Raw genomic sequence first — 23,347 nt, forward strand, 5'->3', positions numbered from 1 at the left:
AAGAAGGCTCCAACGGAAGAATTTCAATTGGGTCGATTCTTACATTTCCTGCAAGCAGGATTGTCTATGGGCCTAAAATTGGGGTCCATTAAAGTTCAAATTTCGGCCTTATCAATTTTCTTCCAGAAAGAATTGGCGTCAGTGCCTGAAGTACAGACTTTTGTAAAAGGTGTACTACATATACAACCCCCAATAGTGCCTCCAGTGGCACCGTGGGATTTGAACGTGGTTCTAAATTTTCTCAAATCTCATTGGTTTGAGCCTTTAAAATCGGTAGATTTAAAATACCTTACATGGAAGGTAACCATGCTATTGGCCCTGGCTTCAGCCAGGAGAGTTTCAGAATTGGCGGCTTTGTCGTACAAAAGCCCATATCTGATTTTCCATTCGGACAGGGCAGAATTGCGGACACGTCCTCAATTTCTCCCTAAGGTGGTTTCGGCTTTTCACTTGAATCAGCCTATTGTGGTGCCTGCGGCGACTAGCGACTTGGAGGACTCCAAGTTACTGGACGTTGTCAGAGCATTGAAAATATATATTTCAAGGACAGCTGGAGTCAGAAAATCTGACTCGTTGTTTATATTGTATGCACCCAACAAGATGGGTGCTCCTGCGTCTAAACAGACGATTGCACGTTGGATATGTAGCACAATCCAACTTGCACATTCTGTGGCAGGCCTGCCACAGCCTAAATCTGTAAAGGCCCACTCCACAAGGAAAGTGGGCTCATCCTGGGCGGCTGCCCGAGGGGTCTCGGCATTACAACTTTGCCGAGCAGCTACGTGGTCAGGGGAGAACACGTTTGTAAAATTTTACAAATTTGATACTCTGGCTAAGGAGGACCTGGAGTTCTCTCATTCGGTGCTGCAGAGTCATCCGCACTCTCCCGCCCGTTTGGGAGCTTTGGTATAATCCCCATGGTCCTGACGGAGTCCCCAGCATCCACTAGGACGTTAGAGAAAATAAGATTTTACTTACCGATAAATCTATTTCTCGTAGTCCGTAGTGGATGCTGGGCGCCCATCCCAAGTGCGGATTGTCTGCAATGTTTGTACATAGTTATTGTTACAAAAATCGGGTTATTACTATTGTTGTGAGCCATCTTTTTAGAGGCTACTTCGTTTTGTTATCATACTGTTAACTGGGTTCAGATCACAAGTTGTACGGTGTGATTGGTGTGGCTGGTATGAGGCTTACCCGGGATTCAAGATCCTTCCTTATTGTGTACGCTCGTCCGGGCACAGTACCTAACTGAGGCTTGGAGGAGGGTCATAGGGGGAGGAGCCAGTACACACCATGTGACCTAAAAGGCTTTTTAGATGTGCCCTGTCTCCTGCGGAGCCCGCTATTCCCATGGTCCTGACGGAGTCCCCAGCATCCACTACGGACTACGAGAAATAGATTTATCGGTAAGTAAAATCTTATTTTCTCTGACGTCCTAAGTGGATGCTGGGGACTCCGTCAGGACCATGGGGAACAGCGGCTCCGCAGGAGACAGGGCACAAAACTAAAGCTTTAGGATCAGGTGGTGTGTACTGGCTCCTCCCCCTATGACCCTCCTCCAAGCCTCAGTTAGGTTTTTGTGCCCGTCCGAGCAGGGTGCAATCTAGGTGGCTCTCTTAAGGAGCTGCTTAGAAAAAGTTTTTCGGTTTATTATTTTCAGTGAGTCCTGCTGGCAACAGGCTCACTGCATCGAGGGACTTAGGGGAGAGAAGTTCAACTCACCTGCGTGCAGGATGGATTGGCTTCTTAGGCTACTGGACACCATTAGCTCCAGAGGGAGTCGGAACACAGGTCTCACCCTGGGGTTCGTCCCGGAGCCGCGCCGCCGACCCCCCTTGCAGATGCTGAAGATTGAAGGTCCAGAAACCGGCGGCAGAAGGCTCTTCAGTCTTCTTGAAGGTAGCGCACAGCACTGCAGCTGTGCGCCATTGTTTGTCACACACTTCTCACCAACGGTCACGGAGGGTGCAGGGCGCTGCTGGGGGCGCCCTGGGCAGCAATGTAAATACCTTTTATGGCTAAAAAATACATCACATATAGCCCTTGAGGCTATATGGATGTATTTAACCCCTGCCAGATATTACAAACTACGGGAGAAAAGCCCGCCGGAATAGGGGGCGGGGCTTATTCTCCTCAGCACACAGCGCCATTTTCCTGCTCAGCTCCGCTGTGAGGAAGGCTCCCAGACTCTCCCCTGCACTGCACTACAGAAACAGGGTAAAACAGAGAGGGGGGGCACTTTTTATGGCGATATTTTATATATTTAAGCTGCTATAAGGATACAACACTTATATAAGGTTGTTCCCATATATATTATAGCGCTTGGGTGTGTGCTGGCAAACTCTCCCTCTGTCTCCCCAAAGGGCTAGTGGGGTCCTGTCTTCGATAAGAGCATTCCCTGTGTGTCTGCTGTGTGTCGGTACGTGTGTGTCGACATGTATGAGGACGATGTTGGTGTGGAGGCAGAGCAATTGCCGGTAATGGTGATGTCACCCCCCAGGGAGTCGACACCGGAATGGATGGCTTTGTTTATGGAATTACGTGATAATGTCAGCACATTACAAAAATCAGTTGACGACATGAGACGGCCGGAAAACCAGTTGGTACCTGCCCAGGCGTCTCAGACACCGTCAGGGGCTGTAAAATGCCCTCTACCTCAGTCGGTCGACACAGACCCGGACACTGAATCTAGTGTCGACGGTGAAGAAACAAACGTATTTTCAAGTAGAGCCACACGTTATATGATCACGGCAATGAAGGAGGCTTTGCATATCTCTGATACTGCAAGTACCACAAAAAGGGGTATTATGTGGGGGGTGAAAACTACCTGTAGTTTCTCTAACGTCCTAGTGGATGCTGGGGACTCCGTCAGGACCATGGGGAATAGCGGGCTCCGCAGGAGACAGGGCACATCTAAAAAGCTTTTTAGGTCACATGGTGTGTACTGGCTCCTCCCCCTATGACCCTCCTCCAAGCCTCAGTTAGGTTTTTGTGCCCGTCCGAGAAGGGTGCAATCTGGATGGCTCTCTTAAAGAGCTGTTTGGAAAAGTTTTTTTTAGGTTTTCACTCAGTGATTCCTGCTGGCAACAGGATCACTGCAACGAGGGACTTAGGGGAGAGATCTCCAACTCACCTGCGTGCAGGATGGATTGGGATCTTAGGCTACTGGACACTGAGCTCCAGAGGGAGTCGGAACACAGGTCAGCCTGGGGTTCGTCCCGGAGCCGCGCCGCCGATCCCCCTTACAGACGCTGAAGACGGCAGAGACGGAGGTCCGGAAACAGGCGGCAGAAGACTTCACAGTCTTCAGAGAGGTAGCGCACAGCACTGCAGCTGTGCGCCATTGTTGTCACACGGCTCACTGACATGGTCACGGAGGGTGCAGGGCGCTGCTGGGGGCGCCCTGGGCAGCAATATAAATACCTATTTGGCAAAATAAATACATCACATATAGCCATTAAGGCTATATGTATGTATTTTAACCCAGGCCAGTTCTTAAAAAACCGGGAGGAAAAGCCCGCCGATAAAGGGGCGGAGCTTATTCTCCTCAGCACACAGCGCCATTTTCCCTCACAGAAAGGCTGAGGGGAAGGCTCCCATGCTCTCCCCTGCACTGCACTGCAGAAACAGGGTTAAAACAGAGAGGGGGGGCACTGATTTGGCGATATAAATATATATTAAATGCTATAAGTGAGGAACACTTATATAAAGGTTGTCCCTGTATAATTATAGCATTTTGGTGTGTGCTGGCAAACTCTCCCTCTGTCTCCCCAAAGGGCTAGTGGGTCCTGTCCTCTATCAGAGCATTCCCTGTGTGTGTGCTGTAAGTCGGTACGTGTGTGTCGACATGTATGAGGAAAATGTTGGTGAGGAGGCGGAGCAAATTGCCTGTAATGGTGATGTCACTCTCTAGGGAGTCGACACCAGAATGGATGGCTTACTTGTGGAAGTACGTGATCATGTCAACACGCTGCAAGCCGGTTGACGACATGAGACGACCGGCAAACAAATTAGTACCTGTCCAGGCGTCTCAGACACCGTCAGGGGCTTGTAAAAACGCCCATTTACCTCACGGACACTGACTCCAGTGTCGACGGTGAAGAAACAAACGTATTTTCCTTTAGGGCCACACGTTACATGTTAAGGGCATGAAGGAGGTGTTACATATTTCTGATACTACAAGTACCACAAATAAGGGTATTTTGTAGGGTGTGAATAAACTACTTGTAGTTTTGCCTGAATCAGATAAATTAAATGAAGTGTGTGGTGATACGTGGGGTTCCTCCGATAGAAAGTTATGGGCGGTATACCCTTTCCCGCCAGAAGTAAGGGCGAGTTGGGAAACACACCTTAGGGTGGATAAGGCGCTCACACGCTTATAAAAACAAGTGGCGTTACCGTCTCCAGATACGGCCGCCCTCAAGGAGCCAGCTGATAAGAAGCTGAAAAATAGCCTAAGAAGTATATACACACATACTGGTGTTATACTACGACCAGCAATCGCCTCAGACTGGATGTGCAGCGCTGAGGGGGCTTGGTCGGATTTCCTGACTGAAAATTTTGATACCCTTGACAGGGACAAGATTTTATTGTCTATAGAGCATTTTAAGGATGCATTTCTATATATGCGTGATGCGCAGAGGGATATTTGCATTCTGGCATCAAGAGTAAATGTGATGTCCATATCTGCCAGACGAAGACACGACAGTGGTCAGGTGAGGCAGATTCCAGACGGCACATGGAAGTATTGCCGTATAAAGGGGCGGTCCATCGGACCTGGTGGCCATGGCAACAGCTGAAAAATCCACCTTTTGTTACCCCGAGTCACATCTCAACAGAAAAGGACACAGTCTTTTCAGTCTCAGTCCTTTCGTCTCCATACGGGCAGGCGGGCAAAGGCCAGTCATATCTGCTCAGGGGTAGAGGAAAGGGAAGAAGACTGCAGCAAGCAGCCCATTCCCAGGAACAGAAGCCCTTCACAGCTTCTGCCAAGTCCGCAGCATGACGCTGGGGCAGTACAAGCGGACTCAGGTGCGGTAGGGGGTCATCTCAAGAGTTTCAGCACGCAGTGGGCTCACTTGCAAGGGGACTCCTGGATCCTACATGTAGTATCCCAGGTGTACATTGGAAATTCGAGATGTCTCCTCCTCACAAGTTCCGGAAGTCTGTTTTACCAACGTCTACCTCCGACAGGGAGGTAGTATTGGAAACAATTCACAGGCTGTATTCCCAGCAGGGGATAATCAAAGTACCCCTCCTACAACAAGGGAGGGGGTATTATTCCACACTATATTGTGGTACTGAAGCCAAACGGCTCGGTGAGATCTGAAATATTTGAACACTTACATACAAGCGTTCAAATCAAGATGGAGTCACTCAGAGCAGTGATAGCGAACCAGGAAGGGGACGATATGGTGTCACTGGATATCAGGGACACTTACCTACATGTCCAAAATTGCCCTTCTCACCAAGGGTACCTCAGGTTCGTGGTACAGAACTGTCACTATCAGTTCAGACGCTGCCGTTTGGATTGTCCACGGCGCCACGGGTCTTTACCAAGGTAATGGCCGAAATGATGATTCTTCTTAAAAGAAACTGGTACGCTTCCCTGATAAGGGCAAGGTCCAGAGAACAGTTGGAGGTCGGAGTAGCACTATCTTTAATAGTTCTACGACAGCACGAGTGGATTCTAAATATTCCAAAATCGCAGCTTTTCCGAGGACACGTCTACTGTTCCTAGGGATGATTCTGGACACAGTCCAGAAAAAGGTGTTTCTCCCAGAGGAGAAAGCCAGGGAGTTATCCGAGCTAATCGGGATCCTCCTAAAACCAGGAAAAGTGTCAGTGCATCATTGCACAAGAGTCCTGGTAAAAATGGTGGCTTATTACGAAGCAATTCCATTCGGCAGATTTCACGCAAGAACTCTTCAGTGGGATCTGCTGGACAAATGGTCCGGATCGCATCTTCAGATGCATCAGCGGATAACCCTATATCTAAGGACAAGGGTGTCTCTCCTGTGGTGATTACAGAGTGCTCATCTTCTAGAGGGCCACAGATTCAGCATTCAGGATTGGATGCTGGTGACCACGGAGGCCAGCCTGAGAGGCTGGGGAGCAGTCACACAGGGAAAAAAAAAAAAAAAAAAAATTTCCAGGAAAGTGTGATCAAGTCTGGAGAATTCTCTCCACATAGATGGAGTTAAGAGCAAAATTATAATGCTCTAAACTTAGCAAGACCTCTGCTTCAAGGTCAGCCGGTATTGATCCAGTGGGATAACATCACGGCAGTCGCCCACGTAAACAGAAAGGGCGGCACAAGAAGCTGGAGGGCAGTGAAAAAACTGCAAGGATTTTTCGCTAGGCGGAAAATCATGTGATAGCACTGTCAGCAGTGTTCTCTCCGGGAGTGGACGACTGGGAAGCAGACTTCCTCAGCAGGCATGACCTCCACCCGGGAGAGTGGGAACTTCATAGGGAAGTTTTTCCGCATGATTGTGAACCATTGGCAAAGACCAAAGGTGGAAATGATGGCGTCCCGCCCGAACAAAAAACGGGACAGGTATTGCGCCAGGTCATGAGACCTTCAGGCGATAGCTGTGGATGTCCTGGTAACACCGTGGGTGTAACAGTCGGTGTATGTGTTCCCTCCTCTGCTTCTCATAACCAAGGTATTGAGAATTATAAGACATAGAGGAGTATGAACTATACTCGTGACTCCGGATTGGCCAAGAGGGACTTGGTACCCGGAACTTCAAGAGATGCTCACAGAGGACTAAGGGCCTGGGGAGCTAAGAAGGGACTTGCTTCAGCAGGTACCATGTCTATTCCAAGACTTACCGCGGCTGCGTTTGACGGCATGGCGGTTGAATGCCGGATCCTGAAGGAAAAAGGCATTCCATAAGAGGTCATACCTACCCTGGTCAAAGCCAGGAAGGAGGTGACCGCACAACGTCATCACCACATGTGGTGAAAATATGTTGCGTGGGTGAGGCCAGGAAGGCCCCACGAAGAAAATTCAACTAGGTCGATTTCTACACTTCCTGAAAACAGGAGTGTTTTGAGCCTAAAATTGGGGTTCTTTAAGGTTTTAAGTTTCGGCCCTGTAGAATTTCTTCCGGAAAGAATTGACTTCAGTTCCTGAAGTCCAGATTGTCAAGGGAGTATTGCATATACACCCCTTTTTTGTGCCTTTAGTGGCACCGTGTGATCTCAACATAGTGTTGGGATTCCTTAAAATCATATTGGTTTGAACCGCTCAAATCTGTGGATTTGAAATATCTCACATGGAAAGTGAACATGCTGTTGACCAATATCTCACATGGACAGTGACCATGCTGTTGGTCCTGGCCTCGGCCAGGCGATTGTCAGAATGGGCGGCTTTGTCTTATAAAAGCCATATTTAATTTTCCATTCGGACAGGGCAGAACTGGGACTCGTCTCCAGTTTTCTTCCTAAGGGGGTGTCAGGTTTTCACCTGAAACAACCTATTATGGTGCCTGCGGCTACTAGGGACTTGGAGGACTCCAAGTTACTAGACGTTGTCAGGACCCTAAAAATATATTTATATATATATAGTTTAGGACGGCTGGAGTCAGAAAGTCTGACTTGCTGTTTATATTGTATGCATCCAACAAGATGGGTGCTCCTGCGTCTAAACAGACGATTGCACGTTGGATCTGTAGCACAATCCAACTTGCACATTCTGTGGCAGGCCTGCCACAGCCTAAATCTGTAAAGGCCCACTCCACTAGGAAAGTGGGCGCATCTTGGGCGGCTGCCCGAGGTGTCTCGGCATTACAACTTTGCCGAGCAACTACGTGGTCAGGGGAGAACACGTTTGTAAAAGTTTACAAATTTGATACTCTGGCTAAGGAGGACCTGGAGTTCTCTCATTCGGTGCTGCAGAGTCATCCGCACTCTCCCGCCCGTTTGGGAGCTTTGGTATAATCCCCATGGTCCTGACGGAGTCCCCAGCATCCACTAGGACGTTAGAGAAAATAAGAATTTACTTACCGATAATTCTATTTCTCGTAGTGGATGCTGGGCGCCCATCCCAAGTGCGGATTGTCTGCAATGCTTGTACATAGTTATTGTTACAAAAATCGGGTTATTACTATTGTTGTGAGCCATCTTTCAGAGGCTACTTCGTTTTGTTATCATACTGTTAACTGGGTTCAGATCACAAGTTGTACGGTGTGATTGGTGTGGCTGGTATGAGTCTTACCCGGGATTCAAGATCCTTCCTTATTGTGTACGCTCGTCCGGGCACAGTACCTAACTGAGGCTTGGAGGAGGGTCATAGGGGGAGGAGCCAGTACACACCATGTGACCTAAAAAGCTTTTTAGATGTGCCCTGTCTCCTGCGGAGCCCGCTATTCCCCATGGTCCTGACGGAGTCCCCAGCATCCACTACGGACTACGAGAAATAGAATTATCGGTAAGTAAATTCTTATTTTTTCCTGAATCAGAGGAATTGAATGATGTATGTGATGAAGCGTGGGTTAACCCAGATAGAAAAGTGCTAATTTCAAAAAAGTTATTGGCATTATACCCTTTCCCGCCAGAGGTTAGGGCGCGCTGGGAAACACCCCCTAGGGTGGATAAGGCGCTCACACGCTTATCAAAACAAGTGGCGTTACCGTCTCCTGATACGGCCGCCCTCAAGGATCCAGCTGATAGGAGGCTGGAAACTACCCTAAAGAGTATATACACACATACTGGTGTTATACTGCGACCAGCCATCGCCTCAGCCTGGATGTGCAGTGCTGGGGTGGTCTGGTCGGATTCCCTGACTGAAAATATTGATACCCTGGATAGGGACAGTATTTTATTGACTATAGAGCAATTAAAGGATGCTTTTCTTTATATGCGAGATGCTCAGAGGGATATTTGCACTCTGGCATCGAGAGTAAGTGCGATGTCCATATCTGCCAGAAGAAGTTTATGGACGCGACAGTGGTCAGGTGATGCGGATTCCAAACGACATATGGAAGTATTGCCGTATAAAAGGGAAGAATTATTTGGCGTAGGTCTATCGGATCTGGTGGCCACGGCAACTGCCGGAAAATCCACCTTTTTACCTCGGACCCCCTCCCAACAGAAAAAGACACCGTCTTTTCAGCCGCAGTCCTTTCGGTCCTATAAGAACAAGAGGGCAAAAGGACAGTCATATCTGCCCCGGGGCAGAGGAAGGGGTAAGAGAGGGCAGCAAGCAGCCCCTGCCCAGGAACAGAAGCCCTCTCAGGGTTCTGCAAAGCCCTCAGCATGACGCTGGGGCTGTACAAGCGGACTCAGGAGCGGTGGGGGGTCGACTCAGGAATTTCAGCGCACAGTGGGCTTGCTCACAGGTGGACCCTTGGATCCTGCAGGTAGTATCTCAGGGTTACAGGTTGGAATTCGAGAAGTCTCCCCTTCGCCGGTTCCTAAAGTCTGCTTTGCCAACGTCTCCCTCAGACAGGGCGACGGTATTGGAAGCCATTCACAAGCTGTTTTCTCAGCAGGTGATAGTCAAGGTACCCCTCCTACAACAGGGAAAGGGGTATTACTCCACGCTATTTGTGGTACCGAAGCCGCACGGCTCGGTAAGACCTATTCTAAATCTGAAATCTTTGAACCTGTACATACAAAAATTCAAGTTCAAGATGGAATCACTCAGAGCAGTGATAGCGAATCTGGAAGAAGGGGACTTTATGGTGTCCCTGGACATAAAGGATGCTTACCTGCATGTCCCAAATGCCCTTCACATCAAGGGTACCTCAGGTTCGTGGTGCAAAACTGTCATTATCAGTTTCAGACGCTGCCGTTTGGATTGTCCACGGCACCTCGGGTCTTTACCAAGGTAATGGCCGAAATGATGATTCTTCTGCGAAGAAGAGGCGTATTAATTATCCCTTACTTGGACGATCTCCTGATAAGGGCAAGGTCCAGAGAACAGCTGGAGGACGGAGTAGCACTAACCCAAGTAGTGCTGCAACAACACGGGTGGATTCTGAATTTTCCAAAATCTCAGTTGACCCCGACAACACGTCTGCTGTTCCTGGGAATGATTCTGGACACGGTTCAGAAAAAGGTGTTTCTTCCGGAGGAGAAAGCCAAGGAGTTATCCGAACTTGTCAGGAACCTCCTAAAACCAGGAAAAGTGTCTGTGCATCAATGCACAAGAGTCCTGGGAAAGATGGTGGCTTCTTACGAAGCAATTCCATTCGGCAGATTCCACGCACAAACTTTTCAGTGGGATCTGCTGGACAAATGGTCCGGATCGCATCTGCAGATGCATCAGCGGATAACCTTATCGCCACGGACAAGGGTGTCTCTTCTGTGGTGGTTGCAGAGTGCTCATCTGTTAGAGGGCCGCAGATTCGGCATACAGGACTGGGTCCTGGTGACCACGGATGCCAGTCTGAGAGGCTGGGGAGCGGTCACACAGGGAAGAAACTTCCAGGGAGTATGGTCAAGCCTGGAGATGTCTCTTCATATAAATATACTGGAGCTAAGAGCAATTTACAATGCTCTAAGCCTGGCAAAACCCCTGCTTCAGGGTCAGCCGGTGTTGATCCAGTTGGACAACATCACGGCAGTCGCCCACGTAAACGGACAGGGCGGCACAAGAAGCAGGAGAGCAATGGCAGAAGCTGCAAGGATTCTTCGCTGGGCGGAAGATCATGTGATAGCACTGTCAGCAGTGTTCATTCCGGGAGTGGACAACTGGGAAGCAGACTTCCTCAGCAGACACGATCTACACCCGGGAGAGTGGGGACTTCATCCAGAAGTCTTCCACATGATTGTGAACCGTTGGGAAAAACCAAAGGTGGACATGATGGCGTCTCGCCTCAACAAAAAACTGGACAGGTATTGCGCCAGGTCAAGAGACCCTCAGGCAATAGCTGTGGACGCTCTGGTAACGCCGTGGGTGTTCCAGTCAGTGTATGTGTTTCCTCCTCTGCCTCTCATACCAAAAGTACTGAGAATCATACGGCAAAGGGGAGTAAGAACGATACTCGTGGCTCCGGATTGGCCAAGAAGAACTTGGTACCCGGAACATCAGGAGATGCTCACGGAAGATCCGTGGCCTCTACCTCTAAGACGGGACCTGCTTCAGCAGGGACTGTGTCTATTCCAAGACTTACCGCGGCTGCGTTTGACGGCATGGCGGTTGAACGCCAAATTCTAAGGGAAAAAGGCATTCCGGAAGAGGTCATTCCTACACTGGTAAAAGCCAGGAAGGAGGTGACTGCACAACATTATCACCGCATTTGGAGAAAATATGTTGCGTGGTGTGAGGCCAGGAAGGCCCCCAGGGAGGAATTTCAATTGGGTCGATTCCTACATTTCCTGCAAACAGGATTGTCTATGGGCCTCAAGTTGGTGTCCATTAAGGTTCAAATTTCGGCCCTGTCGATTTTCTTCCAAAAAGAATTGGCTTCAGTTCCTGAAGTCCAGACTTTTGTAAAAGGAGTACTACATATACAGCCCCCGGTTGTGCCCCCAGTGGCTCCGTGGGACCTTAATGTAGTTTTGGATTTTCTCAAATCCCATTGGTTTGAGCCACTCAAATCGGCGGATTTGAAATATCTTACAAACCATGCTACTGGCCCTGGCTTCAGCCAGGAGAGTGTCAGAATTGGCGGCTTTATTGTATAAAAGCCCATATCTGATTTTCCATTCAGACAGGGCAGAACTGCGGACGCGTCCTCATTTTCTGCCTAAGGTGGTGTCAGCGTTTCACCTGAACCAGCCTATTGTAGTGCCTGTGGCTACTAGCGATTTGGAGGATTCCAAGTTGCTGGACGTTGTCAGGGCATTGAAAATATATATTTCAAGGACGGCTGGAGTCAGAAAATCTGACTCGCTGTTTATACTGTATGCACCCAACAAGCTGGGTGCTCCTGCCTCTAAGCAGACGATTGCTCGTTGGATTTGTAGCACAATTCAACTTGCACATTCTGTGGCAGGCCTGCCACAGCCTAAATCTGTCAAGGCCCATTCCACAAGGAAGGTGGGCTCATCCTGGGCGGCTGCCCGAGGGGTCTCTGCATTACAACTCTGCCGAGCAGCTACGTGGTCGGGGGAGAACACGTTTGTAAAATTCTACAAATTTGATACCCTGGCTAAAGAGGACCTGGAGTTCTCTCATTCGGTGCTGCAGAGTCATCCGCACTCTCCCGCCCGTTTGGGAGATTTGGTATAATCCCCATGGTCCTGACGGAGTCCCCAGCATCCACTAGGACGTTAGAGAAAATAAGAATTTACTTACCGATAATTCTATTTCTCGTAGTCCGTAGTGGATGCTGGGCGCCCATCCCAAGTGCGGATTGTCTGTACATAGTTATTGTTACAAAAAAATCGGGTTGTTCTTGTTGTGAGCCGTCTGTTCAGAGGCTCCTACGTTGTCATACTGTTAACTGGGTTCAGATTACAAGTTGTACGGTGTGATTGGTGTGGCTGGTATGAGTCTTACCCGGGATTCAATATCCTTCCTTATTGTGTACGCTCGTCCGGGCACAGTATCCTAACTGAGGCTTGGAGGAGGGTCATAGGGGGAGGAGCCAGTGCACACCACCTGATCCTAAAGCTTTATTTTTGTGCCCTGTCTCCTGCGGAGCCGCTAATCCCCATGGTCCTGACGGAGTCCCCAGCATCCACTACGGACTACGAGAAATAGATTTATCGGTAAGTAAAATCTTATTTTTTTTTTTTTTTTTTAAACTTCATGTTTAGTTGAAATTGAAGACTCGACCCTGAAACAAAGTGCTTGAGTTGGAGCTGATGAGATCCAAATGTGTAATGACTATTCCCCACACCTTTTTATACTAAACTACATTCAGTTTTAGATGGTGACAAAGGCCTCAGTAGTGAAAAGTGCCCAGCATCAAAACATGCTGTGTTTTTAATGCCCTGCCCTTGACTGTTATGGCTGATGGGAAGACTTGACACTACCAGGGTTTCTTTAGTTTGCTTCCCTGACAACTGGAATCCCATACTTGCTGGGCCTGGCTAATTGCAGTGTACAGTGCACTAAATAGTGCTGCGTTTTATGACAAACTTCTGCACAGAAAGCATGAAACCAATCTCGTGTATGAATGTAACTATAAGAGCAACACTGCTGAAGAGGTTGGTCCTCTGGACGCAAAATAAAAACTGACAGTTGCTGGAACCTTCCTAGCAGGAGTGATGTAGAAGGGAGTATCCAACATGTTCGTATTTAGATGTGTGCTGCTTCTAAGATGACTTCACCCTCATGGTAGCAGTGTCTTCCAGATAGAGTGATAGAGGAAAAGCAGTTGGCGCTAGACCATGTCGAGCAAAAACGCTTAACTTCCATATATGTTCTCAAGTATATTAACTGGGTCTCTGTTTCTTTGTAGTGTTTACATAGGGTATAATGTAAGTAAATTGAGGGGCTACATAGGCAAAGAATCCTTTGAAATTTAAAGTCTTGTTCTCCTAAACGCAAAAATGGTCAATGTCCATTGCACTTCCACTCTCTCCGGATGTGCAGAGGAAAATATCTGTATATAGCCGAGCATTATAGCTGCACAGTGGATTTGGGTCTGTATAATGCAAATATTTACAAACCCAATTAAAATGGAATTGTAACTGTCTTTATTCCCTCAGGGTGCAGAGGCAGCTAATGTAACTGGTCCTGGTGGTGTTCCAGTCCAAGGGAGCAAATATGCAGCAGATCGCAATCATTATCGGCGATATCCACGTCGCAGAGGTCCTCCACGTAACTACCAGCAAAACTACCAAAACAGTGAAGGTGGAGAGAAGCCAGAAGAAGTTGAAAGTGCAGCAGAGGGAGAGGGTGCTAATCAACAAAGGCCTTACCGGAGGCGTCGCTATCCACCATACTATCTAAGAAGACCATATGGACGCAGACAACAATATCCCAATGCCCCAGTACAGGGTGAAGTAGTGGAGGTAATACAATTATCTACATTAAATGTAGTTCACAAGCTTTAAAGGCTACTTAATCCCAAAAGTTGAAACTTGGTTCTGAGTAAAATTTAAGGGGGGAATTCAGTTGTTGCCCTATCTCCCTTCTAAAGTGATGGGAAATCACAGGGGTGATAATCAATTGATGCCTGTTAGTGTCTGCTTAAGCTGCGTAAAGCAGCTCAACCCGACTAAACTAATGGGTGTGACTGCAGAAAGTGCAGTTTGGTTGCCCAAAATATTGTTTATTGCTAGCACTAACTATATAGCTTTCTAGTGTATACCCAGCATAATAGTCTCAAGTAGGGTATGATTTGATGTGCCTTTCCCCCCCCATTATCACAATCCTATAAACTGGGTTTAAGAGTAATGTCTTGTCCAAGAAACACTAGGGGTGAAATAAATTTTTACGTGCTGGCACCTCAAGGAGGAATTCAATTATTGCTCCTGTCGGGCACAATCAGCTGCAGACGCTGGCATTTCAGTGAGCATTTCCCAGGAGTTAAAGCTGGAATGTATGAAAAGTGACCTGTTCTCTTGCATCCGTAAGGGATATTGGGGAGACTTCGTACGATGGGATGTAGATGGGGTCCAAAGGAGCTGGTGCACTTTAAATTTCTTCACTGATTGTGCTGGTTCCTCCCCTCTTTGTCCCCTCCCACAGGTAGTTTAGAAAAAAGTTCCCTCAGGATAGGATGCACATCTCTGCAGCTGCAGGGTTTTTTTCAATTTATTTTTAAAATCTTGTTATTTTCGATATGCTGTTTGGGCAACAAGCATACCTGCACTGTGAGAGGTTGTTTGTTCAGTGGGGCACTGCGCCTTGGCTGTCGCAATCGCTGCACACCCCTAACATGCCTGAATGTGACGTCTGGTGAGAACAAACTGGGGGCCCCGCTAGAGGGTCCCCTGGTTCAAAGTGCGGCTGGGCGCGGCAAGCGAACCCTCCTAGAGTGCTGCCGTTGGGTTGGGGGGGGGGGGGGGGGGCGGCAGAGGCATTTTGGCACTTTCTTCTGCTTAATGCAGCAGCAAACTGCACACAGCTCTTCCTGTCTTATTGTGATTACTATAAACAAGGGTAAACACTCTGTAGTGTGTGCTACACTAGATTCTCTCCCTTATCTACTGATTCTGTTTCATGTGAACAATGCAGACAATCTTCGCAAATCGGTGAAGGTGGCTGGGGGAGAGGGTCCAGAGCCATCTTGGCTACGGGCTCTTAAAACTATGATGTCTGATATTTCAGCACAACTGTCTAATGTTCAGAAAACTCGGCTAATACAACAGACTGTTGCAGACGTAGCTGCTAGGGCAGATAATACACAGCCCTCCATCTCTCATGCAGGTCCACACAAGCGTTGTTTACCTGCCCTGCTCTCTGATTCAGATGAGGATATACAGGAGGATGGGGAGGACTTAGATCCCATTAGTGGGGATTCTGATTCTGCTCAGGGTATTGAACCTCTCATTCTGACTATATGGAACATGTTAAAGCTCCCTCTAGAGGACACTGTGTCACAACAGTTATTTACACAAAACAAGCCTAATGTAACTTACCCTGATTCTGCAGAGTTAGATGACCTTTTCAAGTTGGCCTGGAAAAATCCAGACAAAAAATTCAAGTGTCAAAAGTTTTTGCGTACTTTCCCATTTGCTCCTGAAGGTAGGAAGTTCTGGGAAGAACCCCAGGAGGTTGACATATCAGTCTCTTGACCAAAAAGGCGGTGCTTCCTGCCCCGGGCTCCTTTACCATGAAGGATCCTGGGGACAGAAAGATGGAGACTACTCTCAAATCTATTTACATGGCAGCAGAGGACTGCCATGGGTTGCTGAATGACCCTTGCCATCCATACGATGTGGGCTACTCAAATTCAGGGGCTCCTCAAGCACATTCAGGGCACTCGATGTGTCCTGTGTGACTCAAGGAGATGGGAATATTAATGCTAGGACTTCTGCCATGGCAGTGTTGGTGCGCAGGGCTTTGTGGCTGCAGCAGTGGATAGCGGATGCAGAATCAAAGCGCAATGTGGAATCCCTCCCCTTTTCTGTGGAATGGCTCTTTGGGGTTGAGTTGGATATGTGGATTTCCAAAATCACTGAGATCACGTTTCTCGAACGTCCTAGTGGATGCTGGGGCCTCTAAGGACCATGGGGAATAGTGGGCTCTGCAGGAGACTGGGCACTCTAAAGAAAGATTTAGTACTATCTGGTGTGCACTGGCTCCTCCCTCTATGCCCCTCCTCCAGACTTCAGTTAGAATCTGTGCCCGGCCGAGCTGGGTGCTCCTAGTGGGCTCTCCTGAGCTTGCTAGAAAAGAAAGTATTTTGTTAGGTTTTTTGTTTTCAGAGAGCTTCTGCTGGCAACAGACTCTCTGCTACGAGGGACTGAGGGGAGAGAAGCAAACCTACTCACGGCAGCTAGGTAGCACTTCTTAGGCTACTGGACACCATTAGCTCCAGAGGGATCGAACACGGGTACCTAACCTTGATCATCCGTTCCCGGAGCCGCGCCGCCGTTCCCCTCGCAGAGCCAGAAGAAAAGAAGCAGCAGAAGCATGAAGACATCGAAATCGGCGGCTGAAGACTCCTGTCTTCACTTAAGGTAGCGCACAGCACTGCAGCTGTGCGCCATTGCTCCCACAGCACACCGCACACTCCGGTCACTGTAGGGTGCAGGGGGGGGGGGGGGGCGCCCTGGGCAGCAATGAAGTACCTTTTTTGGCAAAAAGACATATATACAGTCTGGGACTGTATATATGCCAGAGCCCCCGCCATTTTATATACATTAAAGCGGGACAGAAGCCCGCCGCTGAGGGGGCGGGGCCTTCTTCCTCAGCACACCAGCGCCATTTTCTCTTCACAACTCCGCTGGAAGGACGCTCCCCAGGCTCTCCCCTGCAGTATACAGGTGCATTAGAGGGTTAAAAAGAGGGGGGGGGGGCACATAAATTTAGGCGCTAGAGATAGATAGATAGATAGATAGATATATATATAGATATAGATATAGATATAGATAGAATGGGGGTAGCGACCAATGGTGTCTATGAATAATTACAAGATATTTGAAAATATGTAAAATATAAACATTTATTAAAATCTTTTAACAAAACTTTTTCTAAAAATGGGATAAAAAGCATATACCCAAACATATAAAAGCAATAAGGTGCAATATAGTATAAAGTGCTTATCTGAGTCAGAGGTCAATTGAATGCCCAACGCGTTTCGTCATAGAGACTTCATCAAGGGGTGTGTGTGTGTATGTATGTATGTATATCAGCAGCTACAGGGTAAACGCTAAGGTACTGTGTAATCCCTGGGTTATATAGCGCTGTGGTGTGTGCTGGCATCCTCTCTCTGTCTCCTCAAAAGCCTTTTGTGGGGTCCTGTCCTCAATCAGCATTCCCGCTGTGTCGGTACGCCTGTGTCGACATGTTTGAGGAAGGATACGTGGAGGCAGAACAAGTGCAGCTGAGTGTGGTGTCGCCGACGGTGCCGACACCTAATTGGATGGATATGGGGAAGGTATTAAATGATGATGTAAACTCCTTGCATAACAGATTGGATAAAACTGTAACCAGGGGACAGGCAGTCGACATGTTTGAGGAAGGATACGTGGAGGCAGAACAAGTGCAGCTGAGTGTGGTGTCGCCGCCGACGGTGCCGACACCTAATTGGATGGATATGGGGAAGGTATTAAATGATGATGTAAACTCCTTGCATAACAGATTGGATAAAACTGTAACCAGGGGACAGGCAGGGTCTCAACCCATGCCTGCTCCTGCAGCGCAGAGGCCGTCGGGGTCCCAAAAGCATACACTATCCCAGATAGTTGACACAGATGTCGACACAGAATCTGACTCCAGTGTCAATGACGATGAGGCAAAGTTGCAGCCTAAAATGACTAAAGCCATCCGCTACATGATTGTAGCAATGAAGGATGTATTACACATTTCTGAGGAAAATCCTGTCCCTGACAAGAGGATTTATATGTATGGGGAGAAAAAGCATGAAGTGACTTTTCCCCCTTCCCATGAATTAAATGAATTATGTGAAAAAGCGTGGGATTCCCCTGACAGGAAGGTGATAGTTTCCAAGAGATTACTCATGGCGTATCCTTTCCCGCCAACGGACAGGTTACGCTGGGAATCCTCCCCTAGGGTAGACAAGGCGTTGACACGCTTGTCTAAGAGGAATTGTTTGGGGACGGTCTCTCGGACCTAGTTTCCACAGCTACGGCTGGGAAGTCAAATTTCTTGCCTTATGTCCCTCCACAACCAAAGAAAGCACCGTATTACCAAATGCAGTCCTTTCGTTCTCAGAGGAGCAAGAAGGTCAGAGGTGCGTCCTTTCTTGCCAGAGGCAGGGGTAGAGGGAAAAAAGCTGCACCACGCAGCTAGTTCCCAGGAACAAAAGTCTTCCCCGGCTTCCACTAAATCCACCGCATGACTCTGGGGCTCCACAGGCGGAGCCAGGAGCTGTGGGGGCGCGTCTCCGACCTTTCAGCCACCAGTGGGTTCGCTCACAGGTGGATCCTTGGGCTATACAAATTGTCTCAGGGATACAAGCTGGAATTTGAGGTGATGCCCCTTCACCGTTACCTAAAATCGGCCTTACCAACTTCCCCCATGGAAAGGGAGATAGTGGTGGAGGCAATTCACAAACTTTTTCTCCAGAAAGTGGCGGTAGAGGTCCCCCCCCCCCCCCTTCAACGGGGAAGGGGCTACTATTCCACTATGTTTGTGGTACCGAAACCGGAAGGTTCGGTCAGACCCATTTTAAATTTAAAATCCCTGAACATTTATCTGAAGAAATTCAAGTTCAAAATGGAATCGCTCAGAGCGGTCATTGCAAGCCTGGAGGAAGGGGATTTTATGGGGTCTCTGGACATCAAGGATGCTTACTTGCATGTCCCCATTTATCCACCTCATCAGGAGTACCTCAGGTTTGTGGTACAGGACTGTCATTACCAATTTCAGACGTTGCCGTTTGCCCTGTCCACGGCTCCGAGAGTGTTTACCAAGGTGATGGCGGAGATGATGGTGCTCCTTCGGAAGCAGGGGGTTACAATTATCCCATACTTGGACGATCTCCTCATAAAGGCGAGGTCCAGGGAGAGCAGTTGCTGATCAGTGTAGCACACTCTCAGGAAGTGTTGCGTCAGCACGGCTGGATTCTGAACATTCCAAAGTCGCAGCTGATTCCTGCGACGCGTCTGCCCTTCCTGGGCATGATTCTGGACACACACCAGAAGAAGGTGTTTCTCCCGGAGGAGAAGGCTCAGGAGCTCGTGACTCTGGTCAGAGACCTCCTAAAGCCAAAACAGGTGTCTGTGCATCGCTGCACGCGAGTCCTGGGAAAGATGGTGGCGTCATACGAAGCCATTCCCTTCGACAGGTTCCATGCGAGGATCTTTCAGTGGGATCTGCTGGACAAGTGGTCCGGATCGCATCTTCAGATGCATCAGATGATCACCCTGTCCCCCAGGGCCAGGGTGTCTCTTCTGTGGTGGCTACAAGGTGCTCACCTCCTCGAGGGCCGCAGATTCGGCATACAGGACTGGGTCCTGGTGACCACGGATGCAAGCCTCCGAGGGTGGGGGGCAGTCACTCAAGGAAGAAACTTCCAAGGGTTGTGGTCAAGTCAGGAGACTTGTCTGCACATCAATATCCTGGAACTAAGGGCCATATACAACGCCCTGAGTCAAGCGGAGCCTCTGCTTCGAAACCAACCAGTGCTGATTCAGTCAGACAACATCACGGCAGTGGCCCATGTGAACCGCCAGGGCGGCACAAGAAGCAGGGTGGCAATGGCAGAAGCCACCAGGATTCTTTGGTGGGCGGAGAATCACGTACTAGCACTGTCAGCAGTGTTCATTCCGGGAGTGGACAACTGGGAAGCAGACTTCCTCAGCAGACACGACCTCCACCCGGGAGAGTGGGGACTTCATCAGGAAGTCTTCACGCAGATTGCAAATCGATGGGAACTGCCACAGGTGGACATGATGGCGTCCCGTCTCAACAAAAAGCTAAAAAGATATTGCGCCAGGTCAAGGGACCCTCAGGCGATAGCTGTGGACGCACTAGTAACACCGTGGGTGTTCCAGTCGGTCTATGTGTTTCCTCCTCTTCCTGTCATACCAAAGGTGCTGAGAATTGTAAGAAAAAGAGGAGTGAGAACAATACTCATTGTTCCGGATTGGCCAAGAAGGACTTGGTACCCGGAATTGCAAGAAATGCTCACAGAGGACCCGTGGCCTCTGCCTCTCAGACAGGACCTGTTACAACAAGGGCCCTGTCGGTTCCAAGACTTACCGCGGCTGCGTTTGACGGCATGGTGGTTGAACACCGGATCCTAGCAGAAAAGGGCATTCCGGAAGCAGTTATTCCTACGCTGATAAAGGCTAGGAAGGACGTGACTGCAAAACATTATCACCATATATGGCGAAAATATGTTGCTTGGTGTGAGGCCAGGAAGGCCCCTACAGAGGAATTCCAACTGGGTCGATTCCTGCACTACCTACAGTCGGGTGTGATTTTGGGCCTGAAATTTAGGGTCCATAAAAGTCCAGATTGCGGCCCTATCCATTTTCTTTCAAAAAGAACTGGCTTCACTGCCTGAGGTTCAGACGTTTGTTAAGGGAGTGCTGCATATTCAGCCTCCTTTTGTGCCACCAGTGGCACCTTGGGATCTTAACGTGGTATTGGCTTTCCTGAAATCCCACTGGTTTGAGCCACTTAAGACGGTGGAACTAAAGTATCTCACGTGGAAAGTGGTCATGCTGTTGGCCCTAGCCTCAGCTAGGCGTGTGTCAGAATTGGCGGCATTGTCATGTAAAAGCCCCTATCTGGTTTTCCATATGGACAGGGCAGAATTGCGAACTCGTCCGCAGTTTCTGCCAAAGGTAGTGTCAGCTTTTCATCTGAACCAACCTATTGTGGTGCCTGCGGCTACTAAGGACTTGGAGGATTCTAAGGTGCTTGATGTAGTCAGGGCTTTGAAGATCTATGTTGCCAGGACAGCTGGAGTCAGGAAGACGGACTCGCTGTTTATTCTGTATGCATCCAACAAGCTGGGTGCTCCTGCTTCAAAGCAAACCATTGCTCGCTGGATCTGTAACACGATTCAGCAGGCTCATTCTGCGGCTGGATTGCCGCATCCAAAATCAGTAAAAGCCCATTCCACAAGGAAGGTGGGCTCTTCTTGGGCGGCTGCCCGAGGGGTCTCGGCATTACAGCTGCTACTTGGTCGGGTTCAAACACATTTGCAAAGTTCTACAAGTTTGATACCCTGGCTGAGGAGGACCTGGTGTTTGCCCATTCTGTGCTGCAGAGTCATCCGCACTCTCCCGCCTGTTTGGGAGCTTTGGTATAATCCCCATGGTCCTTAATGAGTCCCCAGCATCCACTAGGACGTTAGAGAAAATAAGAATTTACTCACCGGTAATTCTATTTCTCGTAGTCCGTAGTGGATGCTGGGCGCCCGTCCCTAGTGCAGACTTTCTGCAATACGTGTATATAGTTATTGCTTAATAAAGGGTTATGTTATGTTGGCATCGTTTGGTTGATGCTCTGTTTGTTCATACTGTTAACTGGGTAAGTTTATCACAAGTTATACGGTGTTATTGGTGTGGCTGGTATGAGTCTTACCCTGGATTCCAAAATCCTTTCCTTGTAATGTCGGCTCTTCCGGGCACAGTTTCCTTAACTGAGATCTGGAGGAGGGGCATAGAGGGAGGAGCCAGTGCACACCAGATAGTACTAAATCTTTCTTTAGAGTGCCCAGTCTCCTGCGGAGCCCGCTATTCCCCATGGTCCTTACGGAGTCCCCAGCATCCACTACGGACTACGAGAAATAGAATTACCGGTGAGTAAATTCTTTTCTCCCCTCTGGGGCCCCGTCGGTTAGGCATACCTACCTGGGGCCGTCTGGTCAGTCCTTTCGGTCTAACAGATTTCGATCTAGGGCCAATGTGAATAGAGGCACCAGAGGCAAGTAAAAAAGACCTGCCACCACCGGTTTTCAGGAACAGAACCAATTCTGCTTCCACTAAGCCATCAGCATGACTGTGCCCACCCACCCCGAGGAGATCTCTAGGTGGGAGCTCGACTGCGTCACTTCCGCCTCATCTGGGAATGCTCCTGCCAGGGGATACCTTAGTAAGGGAACTCCTTTCTCAGGGCTACAAGGTTGATTTCGACGGTGCTTCTCCCCAACTATTTTTCAAATCGAGCTTTCCAGCTTTGGAGGGGTGTGGTGCATTGGGTCAACGTGAGGGTTTTTTTTTTTTTTGACTGGTGTTGTTTGAAAAGTGCCAGGGAACCCCAATTAGTGCACCGCATCCACTCGCATGGCTCTTCGCTTGCCATGCTTCGGGCAAGGGGCCTCGCTGTGCTCGGCACAAGTTACCATTCCCAGTTGTAGTCCATGTGGATCGTTAAGTATGAAAGCTCAAAATGTGAAACGCATGTCAACCTAATGACGATGTTGACCTTCAGTGGTCGAACCAATGCATGTCGACCGAATTACCGCCATTCCTTTCGAGAATATGCAAGTTATGTTGCAACATGCCATCCGAAAGTTGGTCCAGTCCCACGTCATTGTTCCAGTACCGATACCACAACGAGGCAGGGGTTATTACTCCAACCTGTTTGTGGTACCAAAGCCAGACTGCTCGGTACAGCCCATTTTTGAATCTAAAGTCCTTGAACCCTTACCTAAAGGTTTTCAAGTTCAAAATGGAATCCCTGAGGGCAGTGATTGTGGACCTGGAAGAACAGGAATTCATGGTTTCCTTGGATATCAAGGATGCCTACCTCCTATTCCAATTTGGCCACCTCATCAGGCTTATCTGAGGATTGCCCTACTTGGACGATCAATACCGGTTCCAGGCACTACCCTTTGGCTTATCCACGACCCCGAGGGTATTCACAAAGGTGGTGGCGGAGATGATGCTCCAACTCCAGGGGGTCAATGTTGTCCCTTACCTGGATGATCTTCTGATAAAAGCACAATCCAGGGAGCTAGGGAGCTTTTATTGCTCCATATCGACTACACTATCCAGCTTCTGTCACGCCATGGGTGGATTCTCAATCTACAGAAGTCCCACCTGGAGCTGACTCAATGGCTCTTGTTCCTGGGGATGTGGCCCAGAAGGTGTTCCTCCCAGAGGACAAAGCAAGACAACTTCAGGAGATGGTCCACATGGTGCTTCGACCTACTCAAGTTTCCATCCATCTTTGCATAAGATTGTTGGGGAAGGTGGTCGCCTCAGGCAATCCAATACTGGGGGTTCCATGCCAGAACATTTTATAATGGATCTCCTGAGCAAGTGGTTCGGATCACATCTACAGATGCATCGGATGATTCGGCTGTCACCTCTTGCCCGGATTTCCCTCCTGTGGTGGCTGCAG

At 48.8% G+C, this 23,347-nt stretch overlaps 1 protein-coding gene across 1 annotated transcript in view; it reads left to right on the plus strand.

Moving 5' to 3' along the window:
* YBX1 (Y-box binding protein 1) overlaps positions 1 to 23,347 on the plus strand; it is a 44,636-nt gene that overhangs the window by 8,236 nt on the left and 13,053 nt on the right. The window contains exon 5 of the mRNA XM_063942952.1: positions 13,618 to 13,923. Within this exon, the coding sequence (XP_063799022.1) occupies positions 13,618 to 13,923 (306 nt within the window). The remainder of the gene's footprint in view (positions 1 to 13,617; positions 13,924 to 23,347) is intronic.

Source organism: Pseudophryne corroboree, chromosome 10 (assembly GCF_028390025.1).
Source record: "Pseudophryne corroboree isolate aPseCor3 chromosome 10, aPseCor3.hap2, whole genome shotgun sequence".
Lineage (NCBI taxonomy): Eukaryota > Metazoa > Chordata > Amphibia > Anura > Myobatrachidae > Pseudophryne > Pseudophryne corroboree.